The sequence below is a fragment of the Mustela lutreola genome, chromosome 11 (assembly GCF_030435805.1).
Source record: "Mustela lutreola isolate mMusLut2 chromosome 11, mMusLut2.pri, whole genome shotgun sequence".
In the NCBI taxonomy this organism is placed as follows: Eukaryota; Metazoa; Chordata; class Mammalia; order Carnivora; family Mustelidae; genus Mustela; species Mustela lutreola.
This window is the reverse complement of record NC_081300.1, coordinates 58112489-58133708: the sequence shown is the minus strand read 5'-3', so window position 1 is coordinate 58133708 and position 21220 is coordinate 58112489. Positions and strand designations below refer to the sequence as shown.

At 36.3% G+C, this 21220-nt stretch overlaps 1 protein-coding gene across 4 annotated transcripts in view; it reads right to left on the bottom strand.

The window, feature by feature from the left end:
• The window catches only part of TWSG1 (twisted gastrulation BMP signaling modulator 1), a 65953-nt gene that overhangs the window by 10482 nt on the left and 34251 nt on the right, over positions 1-21220 (bottom strand). For all 4 annotated transcript variants that reach the window (XM_059138858.1, XM_059138856.1, XM_059138860.1 and 1 more), the window contains one exon: positions 20843-20942. In XM_059138858.1, the coding sequence (XP_058994841.1) occupies positions 20843-20942 (100 nt within the window). The remainder of the gene's footprint in view (positions 1-20842; positions 20943-21220) is intronic.

Sequence of the window (21220 nt, the reverse complement as noted above, 5' to 3'; positions counted from 1 at the left end):
ATTTCTAATAATTGTATTATTCTAATACCATAATTTATTTCCTTTGTGATCTTAAATGTACTTAAACTTCTGATTTTTATTCCACATTTCTTAATTCCCTCATTTGCAGATAAGGATGCAGGTGCCTTTCCCACTTTCCCCACCCAACTTCTCCTAACTCATGTTGACAAACTTAATAACTATGTTCTGTTGCCTAAATACGATGAAAACATCTCGTCTTACCATACACTGATTCTAAAAGTTGAAAACCAGGAAACAGCAGTTTACCTTAACATGTCCCCATGAATACTGTTCACTGAAAAACAGTATGATAGAATTTCCTTGCCCAATGCCATATTAGCAGAGGAAAATATTTCTAATTTTAAGATAAAATGAACTTTTCCATAAACTTCATAAAATATTGAAAATCACCTATTTCATACAGCATTACCTATTAGGTCTTCTTGCCAAAAAATATAAAACCTGAATCCAATCAAACTTTAACAACTAGCTTCAAATTACTAGAAATACAGAAAGACAGAGGAACAAGTTAAACAAGTCAAATCCTGAATGTGGGATATTCTACAGGCAAACTGTTTCTTCAGTATGTCAAATGGCATGAGAAAAAAAAAACAACACACACACACACTACCAGATACCATGCAAGGACCTTGTTTGGATCAATTTGAACATATCAACTATACAAATACATTTTTGAGACAAATTGAGAAACCTGATTATGAACTGGAATGTCAGATTGTACCAAGAAATTATTGTTAATTTTGTAGGTTTCCTAATGGGATTATTATTTAAAAAGTAAATATCTTTATTTTCTTTTAGAGATTAAAACTGAAGGATGCAGGGGTAAATATTATTTATTGTCTATAATTTGCTTTTAAATATTTCTAAGCCAAGTCAGAAAAAAGTGGGAGAAAGGATAGATGAAACAATTGTGGCATTTGTTTAAAAAGATTTTTATTCATTGATTTGACAGACAGAGATCAAAAGTAGGCAGAGAGGCAGGCAGAGAGAGAGGAAGGGAAGCAGGTTCCCCACTGAGCAGAGAGCATGATGTGGGACTCGATCCCAGGACCCTGGGACCATGACCCCAGCCACCCAGGCACCCCATATTTTCTATAACTGTTCAATCCAGTGATGGGTATATAAGAATTCACCATGCTATTCTGTTTCTCTTTATAAGTGAACACTTTCATAACAGCAAACCAACTGCCATATTTAATTCCTAGGACTAATTTTCTTGTTGAATTTTTATATTTTCTTGTTATTCCTATGCTTGGAATTTTCTTGGAGAGAGAGAGAGAGAGAGAGTGAGAGTGTGTGTGTGTGTGTGTGTGTGTTTATACCACAAATAACAAGCTTATAAGAAATCTTGAAAAATTATTCTGCTGATACCCTATGGAACTCATTTTCTTCGAGAGAGATACTTCTCAGGGCCCTCACTTACTGCCAGGCAGGCTAGCATCCTCTTAAGTCTCTGTATTATTTATGTTTTTAATTAACTGTTTAAATTAATTTTTGATTAACTTTAACTTAATTTCACGATGTTTCAGCTTCTGGCTGGGGAGAGACTGCTTCCTGGAGTGGTTAATTCCTGGAACCAGCAAAGGGCTCAGCCAGCAGTAGGCCTAGTATATGCAAACTGACCAGTCCTGGGCCACACTTCCTCCACCAGCCCAAGCAACCCAGGAGGCCTGTGCTTTTAACCACGCCAGGCCTGCCAGGCCCAGAATGAAGCAACTGGAGACCACCTGCAGAGCCGGGAGGCCCGTGGAATGATTCAAACTAGCCACACCGAAACTGCTTGCTCTGTCCTGCTTTGATCTTCCTGTAAAAGCCCACTGAAGATCCTGGCCCAGATTTTCCTCTTGCTCCTGTCTTTTTGCCATTTGACCAAAACCTGGTGCTTCTTCATGATCCTGCCAGCAGGCAGTGACTGGCTCCCTTTCTGAGACCTGTGATTTATAATAAACTTTGTTCCTTGAGGCTTTCTTGTGCCTCCTCTGAGGCCATACACCTGACTGATCACAGAACGGTCTTCAATGTAGTTATCAGCTTACAACTGTCCTTAAATCAACTTCTGGCTAAAGCTATTTCACTCAACCCATATTCTCTTTCTTGGTCTTCTGTCTTAGTTTGCTTGATATCGTACCAAATCTGGTGTGTGAGAAGTAACTTTGAGTTTTTGCTGTTGAAAATGTTTTTAATTTTACATTAATAGTCTTGATCAATAATTTGTCAGTTCAAAGTAATTTTCCAACTGTGCACTTGAGGCACTGGTCCAGGGACAGTGATGAGAAGTCTGATGGCAGTGTGACTCTTCTTTTTTTAACTCAGGTTTTTTTTTCATGATTTATTTTATTTTACTTTTTTTTAAAAGATTTTATTTATTTATTAGACAGAGAGAGAGAGATCACAAGTAGGTAGAGAGGCAGGCAGAGAGAGGGGGAAGCAGGCCCCCTGCTGAGCTGAGAGCCCAATGCAGGGCTCAATCCCAGGACCCTGAGATCATGAACTGAGCCGAAGACGGAGGCTTAACCCACTGACCACCCAGGCACCCCAATTTATTTTATTTTTTTAAGTATGCTCCACACCCAATGTGGGGCTTGAACTCATGATCCTGAGATCAAAAGTCATATGCTCTACAGACTGAGCCAGCCACGTGCCCCGATAGTGTAATTCTTATTTCTTGTACATAAATTCTAGTTATTTCTGAGATCTTTCAGAGTATTATGACTTGGAAGTAGTAAAATTGTTGAGGCTGTGTCTAGATGTAGGTCTTTTTTATTAATCTTGCTCGCATTCTGTAGATTCTTCAGCCTAAGGATACATGTTTTTTTTCTTCTCAGCTTTGGAAAGTTTTCTTCTATTATTACTTTGACAAGTTCCTCCCTCCTATTTTTTATTCTTTCCTGGAGTATCTATTTTTCCTGTTATATTTTCTTTTTCCTTTTTAGAAAAAAAAAATATTTTTTAACTCCCTCTCTTCGCAGATGACATGATTCTTTATATGGAAAACCCAAAAGACTCCACCCCCAAACTACTAGAACTCATACAGCAATTCAGCAACGTGGCAGGATACAAAGTCAATGTGCAGAAATCAGGAGCTTTCTTATACACTAACAATGAAAATACAGAAAGGGAAATTAGAGAATCGATTCCATTTACTATAGCACCAAGAACCATAAGATACCTGGGGATAAACCTAACCAAAGAGGTAAAGGATCTGTACTCGAGGAACTACAGAACACTCATGAAAGAAATTGAAGAAGACACAAAAAGATGGAAGACCATTCTATGCTCTTGGATCGGAAGAATAAACATTGTTAAAATGTCTATACTGCCTAGAGCAATATATACTTTTAATGCCATTCCGATCAAAATTCCACCAGTATTCTTCAAAGAGCTGGAGCAAATAATCCTAAAATTTGTATGGAATCAGAAGAGACCCCGAATCGCTAAGGAAATGTTGAAAAACAAAAATAAAGATAGAAAAATATTTTATTTGAGAGAATGAGTGAGAGAGAGAACACAAGCAGAGGGAACAGCAGAGACAGAGGGAGAAGCAGGCTCCCCACAAAACAGGAAGCCTGATGTGGGGTTCAATCCCAGGATCCCAGGATCAGGACGTGAGCCAAAGGCAGATGCTTAACCAGCCAAGCTACCCAGGCACTTCTCCTGTCATTTTCTGTCAATTTGCTCTATATTTCTATGACATTCCAGTATTGTTTTCAACCTCTCTTAACTGAAAACTTCTCTAAACAAATTTTTATTTATTTATTGTTAAAGATTCTATTTATTTGAGAGAGAAAGAGAGAGTGAGAGGGAGCATGAGATGGGGGAGGGTCAGAGGGAGAAGCAGGCTCCCTACAGAGCAGGAAGCCTGATGCGGGACTGATCCCAGAACTCCAGAATCATGACCTGACTGGAAGGCAGCTGCTGCCTAACCAACTGAACCACCCAGGCGCCCTCTAATCAATTTCTAAATTTGCAAATGCTTTCTTGCTCTTGATAATTCAGATATATTTTCTCAAATTCTTCTAAAATATAGCCATTACAACACACCAGTGCTTCTAGTCCTTTCTGGTAACTCCTTCAATTTCTCTAGAGAGAATTCTCCATTTTTTTTTTTTTAATCTAGTTTATTTGGAACTTCAGAATGAGAGAGGGGGCAGGGTATCAAATCATACAGCTGTTCATGAGACAGGAAATTACCACTTGTCCAGTTTTGGTGTAGAATCAAAGAAGAATATACACAATTATCTAGAAAAGCTATTTTTTAAAAAGATTTTACTTATTTATTTGACAGAGAGAGAGATTACAAGTAGGCAGAGAGGCAGGCAGAGAGCGAGGGGAAGCAGGCTCCCCGCTGAGCAGAGAGTCCGACGTGGGGCTCGATCCCAGGACCCTGAGATCATGACTTGAGCCGAAGGTGGAGGCTTAACCCACTGAGCCACCCAGGTGCCCCTGGAAAAGCTATTAAGCTACTTTTTTTCTACCAATTCATAGTTGTGTGAGGTTGGATTTTCTTTATAATTTCAACCAGAGCAAGAGATGACTAAAGATTAAATTTTTCATTAACTATTGGGACTTCATCAAGATCAAAAGCTTTTGCACAGCCAAGGAAACAGTTAACAAAACCAAAATACAACTGACAGAATGGGAGAAGATATTTGCAAACGACATATCAAATAAAGGGCTAATATCCAAAATCTATAAAGAGCTTATCAAACTCAACACCCAAAGAACAAATAATCCAATCAAGAAATGGGCAGAGGACATGAACAGACATTTCTGCAAAGAAGACATCCAGATGGCCAACAGACACATGAAAAAGTGCTCCATATCACTCAGCATCAGGGAAATAGAAATCAAAACCACAATGAGATACCACCTCACATCAGTTAGAATGGCTAAAATTAACAAGTCAGGAAATGAAAGATGCTGGCAAGGATGTGGAGAAAGGGGAATCCTCTTACACTGTTGGTGGGAATGCAAGCTGGTGCTGCCACTCTGGAAAACAGCATGGCGATTCCTCAAAAAGTTGAAAATAGAGCTACCTTATGACCCAGCAATTGCACTATGGGGTATTTACCCTAAAGATCCGAAGGGGCACGTGCACCCAAACGTTTATAGCAGCAATGTCCACAATAGCCAAACTATGGAAAGAACCTAGATGTCCATCAACAGATGAATGGATAAAGAAACTGTGGTATATATATATACAATGGAATACTATGCAGCCATCAAAAGAAATGAAATCTTGCCATTTGTGACAACGTGGATGGAACTAGAGGGTATTATGTTTAGCGAAAAAAGTCAATCGGAGAAAGACAGCTAACATATGATCTCCTTGATATAAGGAAGTGGAGATGCAACGTGGGGGGTTTGGGGGGTAGGAAAAGAATAAATGAAACAAGATGGGATTGGGAGGGAGACAAACCATAAGGGACTCTTAATCTCACAAAACAAACTGAGGGTGGCCGGGGAAAGAGGGGGTAGGGAGGGGGTGTGGGGTTATGGACATTGGGGAGGGTATGTGCTATGGTGAGTGCTGTGAAGTGTGTAAACCTAGAGATTCATAGACCTGTACCCCTGGGGCTAATAATACATTATATGTTTATTACAAAATTTAAAAAATTTTTAAAAAGGAATAAAAAAATTAAGTATCCCTCAGCTTAGGTTTCTGCTGTAATTAGCTTCTGGTTTTCATCCTCTGAGTCATATTTTTTCTTTTGTTTCAGAGTGTTTCATTTGGGGAGTGTCTTTTCTGTATTGAAAGCTATCTTGTTTTTAAAGCTATATGTTTTTAAAGTAAGCAGGGTATTAACAATAAAAAATGAAATTAAAAAAAGATTGAATTTTTCAGAGTATAAAGGAGTTCTGAGATTAAAAAAAAAAAAGTTTGGGAACTGCTGCGTTAGAAGAACAGATGGAAAGAGACTGTGGCAATTGTAGCTAGATCTCTAAGGCAGAATGTGCTCTACCGTTATCCAGAAAGAGCAATGGGATTCAGAGCATATGACCAAATAGACCTCATTTTGAGAGGGAAATCAGAATGGTTGGAAGTTCTCATCTCTTAGTTTCCTCAGCATGAATACAGAAAGTAAATGAGAATCCCCATGGGTAGGTATAGTTTTAAAAAGAACCAATACTTAGTTAATACTATAATTATCTTTTCCTGCTAACAAACTCCTATTGTTTTCAAAACTACAGATTATTAAAACAAAAAAAGGAAACAATTTATCTGATGCTATACAGAAGATATAGTGATACAAAAAACAACATTGGTGAGATAAGTAATGACTGAAACTGAGAAATGGGGACATGCCATTGTCTAGAGAAGCTTTCCTTAATCTTTTAAAACCCATGCCCTGTTTTCATAAACATAAAAATCCCACCACCATCTGTCCTCTCAGGAGTTGTCATAGCAATACAATGCTCTCAAGGCAGACTCAATGCACAATGCCAAGTACAGTAGTGCAGAGGCAGTTTTAAAAAGGGCTTTAACAATAGAGTCTAGTTCTTAGATGGATGGTCTGGCTAAATCCAAGAGAAAATTCAGAGTTCACAGAATACAGCTTTGTGCCCAAGCCCAATTATTTTTATAGAGATCATAAAAAATTAGTAGTTGTAAATAACTATTAAATCCAATATCGTTTACTAACTTAAGAGTGATAATTGTAATAGCTACAAATGAAAGCTACTGTGTTATACGATTTTAGAATGATACTATCTTTGCCTTCATCTTTACAAGAAGCTGAGTAACATATAATGTGTAACATACAAAAAGCCATATAATGTATTAGGTGACAGAGCAGGGACCTGAAAGCCAGATACTGCTACACTGACATTTTAAAGAATTAAAAAGTGCTTCACTAGACAAAATTCTTTAGGAAGTCATCTAGTAGATATGGAATGCCTGGCCTAAGAATCAAGACATCTTGAACTAAAGAAGCATCAAGTTACAAATGTCTATAACTAATCCATTCAATAGCAGAATCTCATCTGATCTTCCCAAATTTTACAGTATAAACAAAACTACTATCCTTTGTTTAATGAATGGATTAACATTTTAAACTTAATTTTTTTGTTTTGATAATGGTAAATCGCTATTGAAAGATATTAAAGACATATAGACATTAAATAGTAAGCAACACCATGCTTATGGGTAGAAGAATTCAATACTAAAACTGTATCAGCACTCCAAAAATGTATCTATAAATTAAGTGTACTTCCAACATAAAAATCCTAAGAAAGTTTCTTTTAAATAAGTCTCTTTATTTTGACAATTAGATACATGGATAAAATTTCTGTTACATAGGATTATATTGTCCATGCTATTTTATTTATTAATTATTTTTATTAATTATTTTATTATTATTAATTGATTTATTTTTATTTATTTATTTTAAAAGTTTATTTCCTCTAAACCTTTTTTCCCTCTATAACCTATTTTTGAAAAAGATCTTATTTGTTTGACAAAGAGGAGACAATGCATGCTAAAGAGCGTCAGCAGGGGGAGCAGCAGAGGGAGACAGAGAAGCAAGCTCCCTGCTGAGCAGGGAACCCAAGACAGGCCTTGATCCCAGGACCCTGAGATTATAACCTGAGCCAAAGGCAGATGCTTAACTGACTGAGTTGCCAGTCGCCCCTATAACCTACTTTAAAAAAAAAAAGAAAAAGAAAAAGTATTTTATTTATTTATTTATTTGTTTGAGAGAGAGAGAGAGAGAGCTTATGAGCCGGGAGGGGAAGAGGAGCAGAGGGAGAGGGAGAGAAGCTCAAGCAGACTCCCCGCTAAGTGCAGAGCCTGGAGCAGGGCTCCATCCCAAAACCCTGAGATAAGGATCTGAGCTAAAATCAAGAGTCAGATGTTTAAGCAACTTAGCCAGTCAGGTACCTCTCTCTACAGCTTATTTCTTAAGACTTTTTTTTTTTTTTTTTTAAGATTTTATTTATTTCTTTGACAGAGACAGATCACAAGCAGGCAGAGAGGCAGGCAGAGAGAGGAGGAAGCAGGCTCCCTGCTGAGCAGAGAGCCCGACGTGGGACTCGATCCCAGGACGAAGGCAGAGGCTTAACATCTTATATAATATGGTACATTTCTTATAATTAAGGGACTCATATTGATACATATTATTAAATAATATACATACATAACTCAGATTTCTATAGTATTTACCTAATATCCTTGTCCTGTTCCAAGATCCCATTTAGGATGCCACACTAAATTTAGCCATCATATCTCTTTAGGCTTTTCATGGCTGTGGCAGTTTTTCAGTTTTCCTATTTTTGATGGCTTTGACAGTTTTGAGTAGTACTAGTCAGGTATTTCATAGGATGCACTGCTTTTAGAATATGTGTGATGTTTTTCTCACAATAAGATTCAGGTTATAGGTTACTGGGAGGAAGATCATAGAGATAAAGTGCTATTTTCATCAAATCGGATCGAAGGTACACACTGCCAGCAAGACTTATAACTGCTTATATTGACCTTAATCATCTGGCTGAAATAGTGTATGTCAGATTTCTCCACTGCAAAGTCACTCTCTTCCCACCTTCCCAGAGGGAAGTCACTATGAGTAGCCCACACCTGCACCAGCAGTTATGCTCCCCCTCCTTGAGGGCAGAATATCTACATAGTTTATTTGAATTCTGTCTTCGTGATCTGTCTCTTTTCTTCTACTAGTTAACTTATTTAATCAATTATTTATATCAATATAGATTCGTGAATATCTATTTTATACTCTTGGTTATAATCCATTACTACTTTATTCTGTTGGTTGTTTTTTCCAGCTTTTGCCACCAGGAGCTCTTTCAGTTGGTTCTGTGTAAAGCTGACACACACACACCAATATGAGTTTGTTGCTGTTGTTGTTTTTAGCACTTCCTTACCTTTTGGCACTTTAACATGTTCCAGGTTTATCTTCTATATTTCCTGCCTCAGTGTTAGAACCAGCTGTTCTTCTAAGAAGCCTGGCTCCTTTTATTAGGGAATGATGTGAGAAAGATCACATCAGATCACAAGATCTGAGTGCAAAGTGTGCTCATAGTACTGGGGCAAGATCCCCTTTTAAAATGTCTTTTTAAAAGGCAGGAGATATATAGGACATATACAATAAACAAACTCAAAGTTCTTTCTTGGATATAGAAGAGGAACTAATGTACATGAGTAATTTAAAAAAATCCTTTCAATTCAGGACCCTTGTTTTGGCTGGGGCTCACATACAAATATAAAAGCAAAATAACTTCATAATGCAATTCCCGAAACTATTTTTTTTGTAAAGGTTTTATTTACTTATTTGACAGAGAAAGAGAGAGAGAGCACATGCACACAAACAGGGGGAGCTGCAGATAGAGAGGGAGAAGCGGACTCCCCATAGAGCAGGGAGCCTAGTGGGGGGCTCTATCCCAGAACCCTGGGATCACAACCTGAGCCACCCAGGTACCCCCCAAAACTATTTTTATGACAACCTAAGGGACTTGTAAATAACAAGCAATTTACTTTAAGAAACGTGGGGTCAATTATCATTTTTAAGAATAAGATCCAATGGGTATCACAAAAGAGAATTTTTTTTAAAAAAGGTTAATTTGGAATAAAGGTATAGCTATTCGGTTTCTCAAAGATATACCTGAGTTAAGTGAGGAGTATTCCTTTTTGGAAAAAAAAATCACCTTAATTAAAAAACAATTGCCTAACAGAGCTTTTTGTGGAAAAACAACAACAACAACATAACAGTTTTGGGAATTGCAAATTGTTTTGGTAATTGAAATTGCTCCTGAATGGGATGCCTGGGTGGCTCAGATGATTAAGTGTATGCCTTTCACTCAGGTCATGATTGCCAGCTCCTAGAATTAAGTCCCACTCCAGGCTCAGAGCTCAGCAGGGAGTCTGCTTATGTCTCACCCTCTGCCTCTCCCCCTGCTTGTGCTATGTCTGTCTGTCTCTCAAATATTAAATAAACCCCCCCCCCAAAAAAAAAGAGAGAGAATGAAAGAAACTATTTCTGAATATTATGCTATGACTCATATTTGATATATGTAATAGATTACGGTGGGCTGAAAGTAAAAGATATTTAATGACTATCCTTGAAGAAAATTAGGCATATATGACTCTAGAGTTGGGTGTCCTTAAGTACTTGCTGGGTAACAATTATAAACATTTGAGCCAATCAAACAATTTTAGCAAAATAAAACCAAATTAAAAAAAGCTTATATCTCTTGACATATCGATTCTGGCATATGTATTAAATCAATGCAAAAATTGGATTTGGTGGAGACCATAATTTATCTAAATAATATGCCTAGTTTTCTTAAATACTATCAGTATTTTAAAAGGAAAAGATGGAAAATCGTATTTGTCAATAAGGATTTAAAAATAAATATTTACTACAGGATACAAAATTAATATATAGAAATCTGTTGCATTTCTATACACTAATAATGATATAGCAGAAAGAGAAACTAAGAAAACAATTCCATTTATAATTGTACCAAAAAGAATAAAATACTAAGGAATTAACTTAACCAAAGGGGTTAAAGACCTATACCCTGAAAACTATAAAACACTGATGAAAGAAATTGAAAATGACAAACACAAATGGAAAGACAAACCACGGAAGAATTAATATTGTTAAAATGTTCATATTACCCAAAGCAAAAACATATTCAGCACAATCCCTATCAAAATAATAATAGTGTTTTTCACAAAACTAGAACAAATAATCTTAAAATTTGCATGGAACTACAAAAGACCTTCAAGAGTGCAAACAATCTTGAGAAAGAAGAACAAAGCTGAAGGTATCATAATCCCAGATTTCAAGTAATACTACAAAGCTACAGTAACCAAAATAATATGATACTGGCACAAAAACAGACACATAGATGAATGGAACAAAACAGAGAGCCCAGAAATAAAGTCACACTTATATCGTCAGCTAATCTACAAACAGAGATGGCAAGAATATAAATGGAGGGGCGCCTGGGTGGCTCAGTTGGTTTAAGCATGGTCTTATGTCATAATTTCAGGGTTATGAGATTGAGCCCTGCGTGGGGCTCTGCATTGGGCATGGAGCCTGCTTAAGATTCACTCTCTGCCTCTGTCCCTCCAAGCCCCCACGAAAGAATATAAATGGGAAAAAGACAGTTTCTTCAATAAATAGTGCTGGGAAAATGGGGCAGCTACATGCAAAAGAATGAAACTGGATAGCTTTCTTACACCATACACAAAAATAAACTCAAAATGGATGAAAGACCTAAATGTGAGACCTGAAACCAGAAAGGTCCTAGAAGAAAAAACAGGCAATAACCTTTTGGACAACGCCCTTAGCAACATTTTTCTAGATATGTCTCCTGAGGCAAGGGATACAAAACTAAAAACAAACTGGTAGGACTACACCAAAATAAAAAGATTTTTCAAAACAAAGGAAACCACCAACAAAACAAAAAAGTCAACCTAGCATAGAGGAGAAGATATTTGCAAATAAAATGTCTGATAAGGGGTGAATATCTAAAATATATAAAGAACTGTACAACTCAACACCAAATAATAATAATCCAATTAAAAATGGGCAAGGGACTTGAAGAGACTTTTTTCCAAAGAAGACATCCAGATGGCCAATAGACACATGAAAAGATGCTCAACATCACCAGTCGTGAGGGAAATGCAAATCAAAACCACAATGAGCTATCACTTTATATCAGTTACAATGGCTAGTAACAAAAAGACAAATAACAAGTGTTAGAAAGGATGTGGAAAAAAGGGAACTCTCATGCACTGTTGCTGGGAATGTAAACTGATGTGGCCACTGTGGGAAACAATATGGAGGTTACTAAAAAAATACAACTATAAATACCATATGATCCAATTATTCTATTTACTGGGCCAAAGAAAACAAAAACACTAATTAAAAAAGATATAGGCACCCCTGTTCATTACAGCATTATTTGTAATAGCCGAGATGTAGAAGCAACCAAGTATCTATTGATAGATGAATGGAGGAAGAAGAGTAGTCTTACACACATGTATCTAATGGAATATTATACTCAGTCATAAAAAAGAATTTGCAACAACAAGGACCGACCTAGAGGTTATTACGTTAAGTAAAAGAAGTCAGAGAAAAACAAACACCATAAGATTTCACTTCTATGTGGAATCTGAAAAACAAGCACAGAAACAAAAAAGCAACAACAGACTCATAAATACAGAGGACAAACTGGTGGTTACCAGAGGCGAAGGGGGGAGGTGGATATGGGCCAAATGACTGAAGGGGAATGGGAGGTACAGAATTCCATTTAACGAAGTGAATAAGTCACAAGGATGAAAGGTACAGCATAGGGAATCTAGTCAATGGTACTGAAATAGCATTTATAGTGACAGGTGAGCATAGCATCATGTTGTCAATTCACTATATTTCTACCTGAAACTAATGTATTACTCTACCAACTACACCTCAATAAATGTAAATAAATAAAAAATTTTTAAAAATTATGTTATGTGGGCGCCTGGGTGGCTCAGTGGGTTAAGCCGCTGCCTTCGGCTCGGGTCATGATCTCAGGGTCCTGGGATCGAGTCCCACATCGGGCTCTCTGCTCAGCAGGGAGCCTGCTTCCCTTCCTCTCTCTCTCTGCCTGCCTCTCCGTCTACTTGTGATTTCTCTCTGTCAAATAAATAAATAAAATCTTAAAAAAAAAAAAAAATTATGTTATGTTTGGTTAGAGTCCCAAAGTCATTTATTTCAACAAAGGTGTTTTCCACTGTACTCTAATTTTATTCATATTTTCCTGAACTAGGAATGTAATTTGATTATGTCTAAAAATAACTAAGAAAACAAATATTTACCACACTAGGATTTGGATGAACTCTTAGCACATATTTGTTCTCTAATATTAGAGAGTAACAAGTGTTGGTGTGAAGCAAGACAGAAATCCATTCTGTGCGGTAGCCAATGGATACACCTAGATATGATCTGACCTATAAAAGGTAAAATCATAAAAAGCCTGGATGTCCTAAAAGGAAAGGGCTGCACCCCAGTCAAGTTGGTATTAGAACCATAGCCATGAGTTGAAAGTCAGAGTTCAAGGAATTCATAAAGCAGATAAAGAACCAGGAATACAGAAGAAACATGCCATCAAGAGGATGGCAGAGTTTTTGTCTTAAGGCTCAACATTTGACTTTGTGTTCCAAGTGTCAAGTGCATAACTGTCTCATCTTGTTTTCCTGGGTTTTGCAGGCACTGCCTCTTACCTGACACCCCCACCTTCTTTTGCCCTTTTCATAGGTTTTTCTCTCACCTGGGTGAGATCTGGAATCTCTGAAATGGTGTGGCAAAATGGTTCAAGTTATTCTTGCTATGCAGTTTTTTACCAGGCTTCCTAGCCTAGATTTAGAATCTATAATATTTTCATTAAGTACTAGACATGACCTCAGTCTCAGAAAGAATCTAGTATCTCCAAATCAACATTATCCAAACAGTACACCACTGAACTCCCAAAAGGAAGAAGAAGACTATACTTTGCTGCCCCAGCAGGAGAGAGGAAGTTTTCTTCTCCCCTGGTAACAGCCCAGACAATGAGAGACTGTCCGAATTAAGCCAATGAGAAGCCATTACACTTCCAACTCTTAGTTTACTCCAGCATACTTTTTATTTACAAGAGTACTCCTAACTCCTCCCTGTCCTCTATAAAAGAGTGTTCCTCTCCTTTGTTTTCTGGACTTGCCTATGGTTTTGCTGTAGCTTTCATATCCCAAACTGCAATTTTCTGCTATTCTTAAATAAACCCATTTTTTGCTCATTAAAAACACTGACAATTTTATTTTTATGGTTAATTGTAGAATCTGTTTTATTATACATCATTCCATAATTTTCTAAAATGCATTTTAAACCACTATGTGATACTGTATGATTCCATTTATGTGAAATTATACAATAAGCAAAAACTAATCTAAGTGGATAAAGTCAGAAAAAGAGCCATAAAACAGGAATTAAGGGTCAGGAACTATAAAGCAGACAAGTAAATAAGAAGAGAAGTCAAAGCAAGAAGCCATTTTAGTTTAGGTTAAATTTTGTTTAGGTGGGCCAAGTTGCTATTCTGGCCAGTGGCTCCTTTTCAGTTGTTAGGCTCACTTGTTTTCATTGCACATGATTCTAAAAGTGCAAGCTAATGCCCAAAATACAAAACAGAGCATTTTATTTATACAAAAACTTAATATTATCAATGGTCTGTTTCTGTACTTTATGGCAGAAAATCTCAAGGGAATAAGAGCAGCCTAATTTTTAATAGCTTTTTGGAGAAATAGTTTTCAAAAGTTAAGCCTGGTTGGAAAGTCTTTTATAAAGAACATGTGCAAACCTAAAGGGAAGAAAAGAATCCTCTTATTAACTCTAGTATGTATGTATGCACGCTTGAAATTAATATACTATGGCCAGAAAAGCAATGGATGGTTGTCTAGTCTTTCTAGATAGTAAAACATTTATAAGGCTTTTTTAAATAAGTAAGTGTGATTCTGATGCATGAACGGACATGGAGACTATTGGCATAACATAGAAAACCCAGAAATGAAAGCAAAGTACATATGATACTGGTGGCATCTCAAATCAGTGGAAGAAAGACTTAAATAAATAGCTTTATGACTTTATAAGTACTATTTAAATGAATAGTGGTAATTGTGTCAAAAAGAGACAACTGGATCCATAGTTCATATATAAATCAGGATGAATTCCAAATGTATTAGAGGGTTATATGCAGATAAATAAACAAATAAAACCATGCAAGTACTATCTGGGAGTAGGGGGAAAACCTATGACTCAAAATCTAGAAATAATGAAAGGAAACACTGATAAAGTTGACACAAAATAAAAAAAAAAAAACTTTTCAAGATAAAAAACAGCAAAGAAAGGGCGCCTGGGTGGCTCAGTCCATCTGTCTTTGCATCTGTCTTTGGCTCAGGTCATAGTTTTGGGGTCTTGGGATCAAGCCCTGCGTCGGTTTCCCTGCTCAGAGGAGAGTCTGCTTCTCCCTTCTCCTGCTTGTGCTCTCTCTCTCTCTCTGCCCTTCTCAAATAAATAAACAAAATCTTTTTTTTTTTTTTAAGATTTTATTTATTTATTTGACAGAGAGAAATCACAAGTAGGCAGAGAGGCAGGCAGAAAGAGAGAGAGAGAGAGAGAGGAGGAAGCAGGCTCCCTGCTGAGCAGAGAGCCCGATGCAGGACTCGATCCCAGGACCCTGAGATCATGACCTGAGCTGAAGGCAGCGGCTTAACCACTGAGCCACCCAGGCGCCCATAAATAAACAAAATCTTAAAAACAAAACCAAAAAAGGTTAAAATACAAATGAGCAACTGGGAAACAAAATTATAATTTATAACATAAATGTTGGCCTTATATGCCTAACATATTTTTAAACTTCTAAATAATAAATAAAAATACCAAAAATCCAGTAGAAAAATGGGCAAAGATATGAATAATTCACAAAAAAAGTAAGTATAAATAGTCCAAAAACATATGAACAGATGCTCAACCTCACTAGTAATAAAAGAAATGAAAATTTAAAACTACACCATTTCCCTATCAAATTAACAAAAATCCAAAACTTTGGCAAATAACAGCAACAAAAGTTTGGCAACATAATTTTTTGGAAGTGTGGGGGAAACAGGGCCTTGGTGAGAATGCAAATATTCTGACTCTTTTGGAGGAGAATGGGATAATATCTAGCAATATCACATGGAATTGACTCTTCAAGATTATTCATTATAATTTTATTTGTAATGACAAAAGATTGGAAACAACCCAAATGTCCATCTATCAACAAATGAATACATAAGGTGTTTCAGCCAACAATGGGCTTCTATGTAGGTACCCCCCCACAAATTAATATGGAAGAAGTTCCAGGGCATTTATTTAAATTAAAATACAAAAACAAGAAAGAAAAAGCATGAAGCACAATGTTTTCTGTAATAAATTAATGTTTGTCTGTTTGTTTTTTAAAAAATATAAATGCCTACAAAAGTTTTAAACAATGAGTATAGGTAGGATGAAACCATTTACCCATTTCCTTGAGCCAATTCAGGTCATTTCAGGTTTAGTCAATTCAGGTCATGTCCTGGTTTAACTCTCAAAAATGTCTTAGTTTGGACAATAAGTTATATGGTCACATTATGTATAGAAGGAACAAAGTGGAAGTGACAGAGATGACTGCTTTACCACTGTTACATACATTTGTCTTTCTAATTATGTAAATATTTTACATAATCAACACACAAATCACAAGGGAAATAAACAATCCCTAAAAATTGAAAACTAACATAAATAAACCCAATTTTAAATCAAGTCGGTCACATAACCACTCGCAGAAAATACTCCAGCTGATTTCGGAAGACAGTATTTGGGCTTTATATCTTCAATACGTGTTCAAGGACAAAGAACAATCTTAACTGCCACTTAATAATCTCACTAATGTATTATAAATAAAGCATATAAGTAATATTAATGTTATTAGAAAACAAAAATTTCAGTATGAAAGAGCTACAGATGTAAAATCAAAAGGAATAAAGACCTGTCATCTTAAATTTGAATTGGCAATATTACTACAAACTCAAAAAGATTTTCCCTTATAACTATTTATTAGCTCTGCCCACTAAAAAGGGTTATAAGAAAGCTGGTAGCAGCAACAAGTAGTCCTAATGGCACGACTGTGGTCTCTGCCCACCATTTTCTTCTGTTGGGACTCAAAGTCTCCTGGGGAAATGGCTAATTACATATGTAAGATATATAAGATGAGCTTTGAACAGTCTCTAAAGCTAAGAAAGAACATGTCAAAAAGATGTCAAAAAGCATGTCAAAAGGACTCAAGCACCAAGTTGAGGAAGCTCCTACTGACCAAAGATGAAACAATTTGAGCAAAAACAATAATGGCAGCAACTGATTAAAACACTAAATGTATGTAAAAAACCATGAGTTTACAATGTTACTTAAAATACCATCACCCTCATCCACACCCAACCTACCAAAAAGCAAAGCAAAAATGTATTGAACACTACTGGAATTTGCTAGGGCATGAAGTCAATACTCTGAAACTCAACAAAGAGAATTACTTATCTTACTTTTTGTTTACATATCCCTTATTTCAGGGTAGCCAAAGGGCTCTAGTAGGTGTAAGAAAGTTCTTCTATACAGAATAATTCTAGCTAATAAATGCAGAAGGAAAGATAATAGTAGATCATTATTTAATGAAATTGATAATGGCAAAGGTCATCAATGAAGGGTGAAACTACCAGGTGAAAGACTGGTGGAAAACTTAGTACAAAAGGATCAGACTTTCACCATTTGAACCCAGCAATCAACTTAACACCACTAAAAGGAGGACAACCAGACATTGCAAGTGTGTAATTTATGTACCTCTCCCAAAAACTGAATCTGAATCTGATCAGTTTTAAGATCTAATCTCCAATGCATAGGAAATAGGACAAAGTAACAAGTTAAATATGGGAAGCAATCAGCCAGATCCAGAAAGCGATATATTTTCCATCCAATTCACTAGTTTCTTCAACAAGTCTACAGAACCTTAAAGGTGGTGAGGGAAGGAAGAATTGTTTTAGAATAAAAGAAACATAAGAAACCTAACAGTCTAAATACAGTAAGTGGACTGTGAGACCTTGATTTGATTAAAACAGCTATAAACAACATTTAGTTGATTAGGGCAATCTGACTATGGACTAGATATTAAATGTTAAGGAAGTACTGCTACGTATTTTAGGTGTGGTCATAACATTGTATGTGTAAGAAAATTTACTTTCTCTCTTTTTTAAGATGTGTAACTAAAGGACTTTGGAGATGTACTGAAATTACTTTATAATACCCCAACAAAAGAAAGTGGCAGAGGGGTTGTGCAGATTCACAGACAGATGATTGAATGGATGAAAGAGGTATGGCTACTGAAGCTGGGGAGTAGGTACCCAGAAGTTCATTGTACTCTCTTTGCCTACATTCAAAAAAAGTGTACAAGTTCATTGTATTCTCTTTGTGTACATTCAAGAAAAATGTACTTGTTTACATTCAAGTACACAAAGAGAGTACAAAGTATTCTTTGTACTCTCTTTGTGTACTTCAAGAAAAGTAAAAACAAAGCAAATACTAAAATAAAACTAAAAAAGGTGTAGCTAGAGATCCAGGATCCAAAAACTACAGGATTTGAGTAATATGTTTAACAGCAAGTATAAAAATGAGCTGCCTTAAGAGAAAATCAGAAAAGAGAAACGAATTCTCTTATGCAAGGTTGCTGGAGGAGAGCCTGCTAGACAAGTATGTGCTAAAAGTCCACCAAATGAGACCGGAAGGGAAGGCTAATTTAGGTCCTCTCAGAGACCTGTGCCCCACCTATGAAAAGTATGTGAAAAGTATGGGCAGTGTTTCAATTTAGAAGGGAGGAGCAGCCACAGATTTACAGAGGACATTACAAGAACCTAGTGTGGAAGAGAATGGTTTACAAGAAAAAGAATACTGCTCTCCAGAAAGAACTGGAACATGGAAATTTTATCCTAGAGAGCAGAAGGATTAACTGAATTTTAAATGAGAGGTAAAGTTACGTTATGAATTCCCTCAAAGTTTAAAACTACTGATTAAATCCTCAGAGGTAGATAATATATATACATATATATTTTTAAATGGAAACTAGCCTAGAAGCACACCAGTTGCTTCTAGAATTGTAGAGATATGACCATAGATAAGTGGTTCTTTCTCAACAGAACTATTTAAGTCTTTTCCTAGAAAAAGAGGTCAATGGGGTTGGGTTAGTTTGTGGAGCACGTGACTCTCAATCTCCAGGTTGTGAGTTCAAGCCCCCCCGTTGGAGTGGAGGTCACTTAAAAAAATAAATCTTAAAAAAAAAAAAAAAAAAGCTGTTTGAGCACCTGGATGGCTCAATCATTAAGTGTCTGCCTTTGGGTCAGGTCATGATCCCAGGGTTATGGGATCGAGCCCCACACTGGGCTCCCTGCTCAGCGGGGAGCCTGTTTCTCCTTCTCCCTCTGATTGCTGATTCCTCTGCTTGTGCTCTCTCTCTCTTTCTCTCTGTTAAATAAATAAATAAATAAATAAAATTTAAAAAAAAAAAAAAAAGAAGAACAGTATGCTCCCCAAAAAGGACAAGCAGAGAAGGGCTCTTATAAATTAAAAATGAAAGCCTGAATTTTAAACTCTAATACAAAGTCTAGAAGATTAAGAAAGCTTTCAGCAAGCATACTCCAATATAAAAAGTCCTAATAGTATTATTCATTTAATAAACTAGTGTTTATACATCATATATCAAACTAATATGCAACACTAATTTATTCAATGGATTGCTAACGTAATTACTGATTTAACTAGAAGTAGTGATAACTATATTGGGAAGATAAGAGATAAAGCTAAGTCATTATCTGCCATAAAAAAAGTCAATGAATAGTTTCTAAAATCAAAGAATCAAGAGAACAGTATAGGGATATTATTCAAAATTAGGGAAGTAAGACCATAACAAAGACCTAGAAGTTGCTGTCTGTGACACAGGATCAAAGGGTTGGGAACAAGCATGCCAGGGGCTTGTTTTAGTACAACATGCATGAACTTCACGTATATACATATATCCCGCTTTGATAAACATAGTAGTTAATTATAAAAGATCAAAATGACACCATTCTGTCCCTAAGGAGTTTATAGTCTATTGAAAGAAACGTTAAAAACAAGTATAGTAGCATGTAGCACATGACCTAACAGAAGCAGATAATCTGAATAATGTAGAGGATCCTATCTCAGTCAAAAAAGATGTTTGGGAGATAAGGGGACATTTGAACTGTGGTTTAAGGGGATGAAAAAGGGTTAACTGGTTGGAGAGAGGATGATAAGTGTTTCTCCCATCAGCAGTCTACACATGTAAATTTTCTTTCGAAAACACAAGTGATTCCATGAACGCACTTTTGCACACCTTGGTTTTTTTTTTTTTTAATTTATTTATTTATTTTAGAGAGACTAAGAGAGAGAGAAAGTGTGCAAGTGCAGGGAGGGGCAAAGGGAGAGGGAGACAGAATCTCAAATAGACTCCCCACTGAGAGCAGAGCCCAGAGGGGGCCTTGATCCCATCACCCTGAGATCATGAGCCCAGCAGAAATCAAGAGTTGAATGCCCAACCAACTGAGCCACGCAGATGTGCTCCACTTTTTATTTAATACATCTTGGACACTATTCCTCAGCAAGCACTTAAAAATAACTTTTAGTTTCTCAAAAAAAAAAAAAAGCTTTTAATTTCTCAAGCATCTCTTAGTTAAGTCTTTTTTTTTTTTTTTTTTTTCAGTGGCAGGGAGGGGCAGAAGGAGAGGGACGGAGAGAATCCCAAGCAGGCCCCAGCCCAGCATGGAGCCCAATAAGGGCTCAATCTCACCACCCAACGACCGAGACCCAAGAAAAATCAAGAGCTGGGAGCTTAAATGATTGAGCTACCAAGGCAACTCATAGTGAAATCTTAGATAAAAGGAAGATAATCTATTTTTTAATATATGAAGTATTTTTCTCTATTTGGAACTATAACATAAGCTTCTTATTAAAAGTTCAACAGTATGAAATGTTAAAAATGAAAAGTAAAAAATTTCCATTGTTCCTCAAGAATAAGCTCTTTGAATTTCCTTCCAGAGCTTTTCAATAAAAATAAAACTGCATATCTATGTAAATATCATTCAATCCAAGCAAATGCAATAATGTTCTATATACCTACTACATCTATACTGACACTAATCTATACACATAAAATATACTTACATTTTTTAAAGTCCCTTAAAATCAAAGATTCTGAACTTTCCTGCATGTCAACTTACCAACACAATCACAGCACTCATCCCAAAGGGTCCCAAGACACAACATACACTCTTTGCAGCAGGAACAATTTCCTTCTCCAGGTCGGCACTGGCAGAGCTCCTGGAAATAAGACAGATGTTCAAACTTAAAATTTCAAACATCTATGTTTAAAATTGTTAGTTTTTTACAGCAAAATTCCCATATTTGCATTTATAGTAATCTATTCTTCACACAGGTTTTTTTTTTTTTTTTTTTAAAGATCATTAACTGTTTGTAGGAACATAAATATCTACGACATCAAACAGATTTATATTTTCTTTTGGATGTACTCAGTTATCTATTTTGGATGCTTTTACCTAATTTTGAAACAGAGAAAACATTTAACTTTATAACCTGTA